This window comes from Galeopterus variegatus, unplaced genomic scaffold (genome assembly GCF_000696425.1).
Source record: "Galeopterus variegatus unplaced genomic scaffold, G_variegatus-3.0.2 Scaffold3212, whole genome shotgun sequence".
NCBI lineage: Eukaryota > Metazoa > Chordata > Mammalia > Dermoptera > Cynocephalidae > Galeopterus > Galeopterus variegatus.
The window spans coordinates 230,099-235,447 of record NW_007729323.1 but is presented as its reverse complement, the minus strand read 5'-3'; the positions used below and the strand labels follow the sequence as shown (position 1 = coordinate 235,447).

Below are 5,349 nucleotides of genomic sequence, written 5' to 3'. Positions count from 1 at the left end.
TGATGATAAGGCTGTTTGTTGGCTTGGACTTTGTGTGGTAGCACTGGACGGAGATGCAGACAGACGGAGACATGGTGTAACTTTGGGAGGTCGCCCTGAAAGGACTTGTTACTAGATTGCGTGTGGATCATGAGGGAAAGCGGCAACATGGCTGCCTGCTTGGTTTCCGGCCTGGGTGGATCTTGGTGGATTTTTCTGAGATGGAGAATGCTAGGATGTTGGCGGATGCAGAAAAGTAAGGAAGTGTTTCCAGGAACATTTTAAATTAGAGATGGTTAACTGATGCAAGTTTTCTGAAAGTCAGTTGGGGTGGATGGACGTTCCTAAGAAAGTCGCTGGGGCTGTCTGTGGAGGGGCAGAGGGGAGGGGGGCATGTGGGAGGCAAGGAATGGCCCTGTGTGGGCCTCAGTGGGAACGGAGAGGAAGCTGCACTGAGCCAAGGGACAAGGCTAGAGAGGTTCCAGCAGGACTCTTGAAGGTGGTCATCTGTGTGAAGTGGGCAGCCATGGGAGGGCACTGAGTGTGTGGGGAGCAGGCTATTGAGTAGGGTTGCCAGATTTAGCAAATAAAAGTCCACGACACCAGGTTAAATGTGAATATCAGATCAACAACAAATAATTTTGTAGTATAAGTACAACCCGTACAATATTGGGATATACTTAAACTAAAAATGTATTCGTTGTTGTGACATTCCAGTGGGACTGGGTGTTCTGTGTTTGACCAAGCTTCCCTGACCCTGGGTAATTCCAGGAAGCCGGAACAACTCTGGAAAGACAAGCTTCTTGTCTTTTCTTCGACTTCTAACCCCTAGCAAGACTCCCCGGGAAAGGCTTAGCAGCCTCTTTTAATCCTCCCAGGGCGGCCCCTACTCTCTCGGTCGAGGGCGGCTCTCGGGTAGCCAGGCTTCCCGCGGCCGGCACAGCCAGGGCTAGGGGCGGTAAAGCGGCCGCCGCGGTAACCCCGCCTTCCCGCCCTGCAGGGGTGGAGCCTGACCGAGGAGCTCCAGAGCTGTCCTCCCTCCCCGGATGACGAGTGGCCGGATAACATGGAGTCGGGCAAGATGGCGCCTCCCAAGAACGCTCCGAGGGATGCCTTGGTAAGTGCAAAGGATGAGAGGCGGAGTACGAAGCCCGGCGCGGCTGGGGACCTGCGAGACAGGCCAAGCCGAGAGCCCAAGGGTGGTCTGGCGCACCGGCTTCAGCCCAGCCGGGGCAGCCAGGAGGAGAGGACGATGGAGGTGCGCCCTGGCCCCCCGGCGCTCTCCCGCAGCCCCGGTCGGGCCAAGCCCCGCTGGAGGGTCCGCGACGGAATGCGCGGGCCGGCTGCCCGGCTTTGTCTCCTGGGCCGCAGCCCCGGCCGCCTTGTCATCTCGCCCCATCTCCGAGCCGGGACCCTCCGCATCCAGAGTTGTGATGCGAGCTTCTCCCGCGCTGCATACGAAAATGACAACCAGCTGGAGCCACCCCTACCTCTGCTGGGAAAACCAACCTCGGCCTTATTCTCCTCTTTGCCCCCGGCCCACACCGCCAAAAAAAATAAAAATAAAAGTTTTCAGCAAGAGCGTACGATGTGATTTGGTGTGATCACTGACACTCACCGGGGAGTACAAGGATGAGGAGTTTGGAGCCCAGAGATAGGAGACCTTGTATCATAAATACAAATACTACCTTTGGTCCAGCCTTTATTTCTGATACCTAGATTATGCATTTGGCATTTTTATTTGAATCCACAGGTGATGGCACAGATCCTGAAGGATATGGGAATCACAGAGTACGAACCAAGGGTTATAAATCAAATGTTGGAATTTGCTTTCCGTAAGTTAACAAAACACCAAAAACTTGTCTAACTTGTGAATTTGAAAAGATCGCTTTATTGTAAGAACATTTCAACCAAATTATGCTAACAGTTAATATAGAATTCAGCCTAAAGCAGTAAAAAGGAGCTGGAGCTAGGGGGCAGTAGTATTTATACTGTGATATCTATTTAAAATTGATCATATAGATAGGACAATTAGCTATTAAAACCACAATTCATAAACTTTCTAGAAATTAGTAAAAGTTTCAAGACAAGTGGCCATAAATAATAAGCTGTGTTCATATGTTTAAGAAAAATTGTTTTGTTCTTAAAGGATATGTGACTACAATTCTGGACGATGCAAAGATTTATTCAAGCCATGCTAAGAAACCTAATGTTGATGCAGATGATGTGAGACTGGCAATCCAGTGTCGTGCTGACCAGTCTTTTACCTCTCCTCCCCCGAGAGATGTGAGCAAATTTTTATTTGAAGTTATTTTTACTGATAATTTTTTGAATTGTAGTTCTAATAAAGATTTTTTTTTTTCAGTTTTTACTGGATATTGCAAGGCAGAAAAATCAAACCCCTTTGCCACTGATTAAGCCATATGCAGGACCTAGACTGCCACCTGATAGATACTGCTTGACAGCTCCAAACTATAGGCTGAAATCCTTAATTAAAAAGGTAAGAACTTTTAGTCAACTTTGCTTTTTAAAAAAAAAAAGGTGGGATAGGGGAATTTGTAAAAAGCAAATTACTGTAGATAGTACAGTAGATTAAAGGTTAATATAATTTACTAGAATTTTTGAAATTTTTGAAATTTTTAGAGCTAGAAGGAACTTTAGTGTTCATCTAACCCAACAGTCATTTTTCACATCAGGAAACTGAGTCTGAACTCAATTTGTGGAATTAGTAGCAAAGCTAGGACTGATTCCCAGGTCTCGTAACTCTCAATCTTTCTCCTATACCATAGCTTTTTAGTGAGGCCCAATAACTGAATAATATGCCATCAGGAATTGGGCTTGCTGGGGCCGGCCCGTGGCTCACTCGGGAGAGTGCGGTGCTGATAACACCAAGGCCACAGGTTCGGATCCCATATAGGGATGGCCGGTTTGCTCACTAGCTGAGCATGGTGTTGACAACACCAAGCCAAGGGTTGAGATCCCCTTACCGGTCATATTTTTTAAAAAAAAAAAAAGGAATTGGGCTTGCTGCCTGAAATATGACCTAAGGCTCTGTCTGATGCCACTAAAAAAGTTATCCCCACATTAGGCTGCCTTTGTTTTCTGAAATTCCACAGTAAGAGTTTTATTTCTCTTTGGGTTAAGACATTGACTCATTAAGATTAAAACTTACAAGGAAGTTAGCTGTTATCCCCATTCAAATAAGACTCTACCTAAAATACTGTATAGGATTATGTGTGTGTATATATATTCATATCTGTGTTTATATAGATATGTACCCATATATATGTATGTGAAAACCCTAGTTTAACTGTTGGACTTAGAACACTGATAGAACGAAAACAGGACATACTTGCCATTACATTAGTAATTTACATCAACAATCCTAAGTTCACTCCTGGTAAATTTAGGTATCAAATCTTAACAACATTAAAACTAATTTGTTTTAATGATAGAAAATCACAGCTAGGTATGGGAAATAAGATCTAGTGTTCTATGGCACTGTAGGGTTACTATAACAATTTATTGTACACTTTCAATCAGCTAGAAGAGAGGATTTTGAATGTTCCCAATACAAAGAAATAATAAATGTTTGAGGTGGTAGATATGTTGATTGACCTGATATGATCATTACACATTGTATATATGTACCAAAACATCACACAGAATCTCACAAATATGTACAATTATTTGTCAATTAAAAAAAAATTTTTTTAACTAATTTCTTTTTTAAATCCCCTAGGGACCTAACCAAGGAAGACTAGTTCCACGGTTAAGTGTCAGTGCTGTTAGTAGCAGACCTACCACACCTGCTATAGGTAAGTGAGAGGGGGAAATGGCTGTTCTGGCTAGTGAAGAAGTGCCTCAGCACTTGGTTTTGAACTATAATCCAAGTGAAAAGGTGAGTCAGAAATTCCCATGTGTGTTGCCATTGATAATTTTATTCGTTCTCTAGTGAAACTGTAAACATACACTTAGATTTCAAAATGAATATCTGATCTCAAATGAGTATAAAATTGGACATTACCCAACATTGTTGTTGGTATAAACTGTGATACCAAGAACAATTTACTCTTAGCTGTGTTCTTTCCCTCTTCTATGTAAATGAAACCATCAAACACACTCATGGCAGTAGCCTACTTATTATCAGAAATTAAAGAAATTTCTGAATAAATTGGTAAGAGAATACAAGTCGAAAGAAGTTTAAAATGTACAAAAAGCTTAAGGATCTCAAAGAAAAATAGTTTTTTTTAATACTAACCTTTTTAAAAAGTGGTACCAATTGTCCTATATTGGTCAGCGGGAGCCCTACCCCTTCAAACTATCTCCTGCATCCCTTTTTTTTTTTTTAATTGAATCATAATTGTTTATACATATTTTTGGGATTCAATGTTGACATATGTGGATCAAATCAATATTACTAGTATGTATATTGTTACAAATTGTACTTATTCTTTATGCCCCTTATCCAATCTCTCCCTATCCCCCGCTTCCTCGCCCCTCCCCCCTCCTGCATCCTTTTTGACAGATCACCACCATTCTGTGAGCCTTTCTTGCTTTCTTACACAAGATGTTCCAAGCCCGTCTTATATTTTCCTGTCCAGGTCCTAGAATTAACCACTTTGGTTCTTTTTAGTAGAGAATGGTATTTAGACACCATTATTTGTTTCTTTTTAATGTCATTGTTGTTTAGATAATAAGGAAAATAAATAATGGACTTAGGTTTCCTGATTTTTTTTCCTACGTTCCTCCTAGGCTTCTTTCATAGTCTAGTAATCAAAGTATTTTCAGAAAAAAAATCCCCTTCTCTTTCACCAGTATTAATTTCTTGGCTCTTACTGCTTATAACTTGAGTCCTATAGCTGTCATATAGCTCTAGTATAAGCAGCATTTGATTTTTGAGGTATGTAGACTATCTCTTCATATTCTCAGGATGTAAATTTACATTTCAGCATTTTAAAAACAGATTGGTATCATATTAGTTGTACACATCTAATTACTTACATGTGACCTTTGTGGACAGAAATTTGCATATATAATCTATAACTTTTTAGTCATATACTGTTATCTGTGGATTCACATTACTTAAGTGAATACCAATTTTTTAAAACGCATAGGCTGTGGTAATCAGTTACATGTGTTAGGCAAGTTAACCAATTTTAGTTATCAGTTGTGATTTTTATTCCTAGTTAGATGTTTGTTGTACATGCTTTAGAGATTTTTAATATCTAGAGTGAGGGCACTACCAAAAACTGCTATCAAAGATGGAAGTTTTAGGGCCGGCCCAGTGGCGCACTGCTACAGTGCGCCACTTGGGAAGCACGGCGGGGCTCCCGCCGAGGGTTCGGATCCCACATACAGACCGGCCGC

At 41.9% G+C, this 5,349-nt stretch overlaps 1 protein-coding gene across 1 annotated transcript in view; it reads left to right on the top strand.

The window, feature by feature from the left end:
- Positions 1-920: 920 nt before the first annotated feature.
- Positions 921-5,349, top strand: part of TAF9B (TAF9B RNA polymerase II, TATA box binding protein (TBP)-associated factor, 31kDa) — a 10,228-nt gene continuing 5,799 nt past the window's right edge. Inside the window, exons 1-5 of the mRNA XM_008584302.1 lie at positions 921-1,096; positions 1,733-1,814; positions 2,129-2,265; positions 2,345-2,479; positions 3,722-3,797. Of these exons, the coding sequence (XP_008582524.1) occupies positions 1,046-1,096; positions 1,733-1,814; positions 2,129-2,265; positions 2,345-2,479; positions 3,722-3,797 (481 nt within the window). The 5' untranslated portion in view covers positions 921-1,045. The remainder of the gene's footprint in view (positions 1,097-1,732; positions 1,815-2,128; positions 2,266-2,344; positions 2,480-3,721; positions 3,798-5,349) is intronic.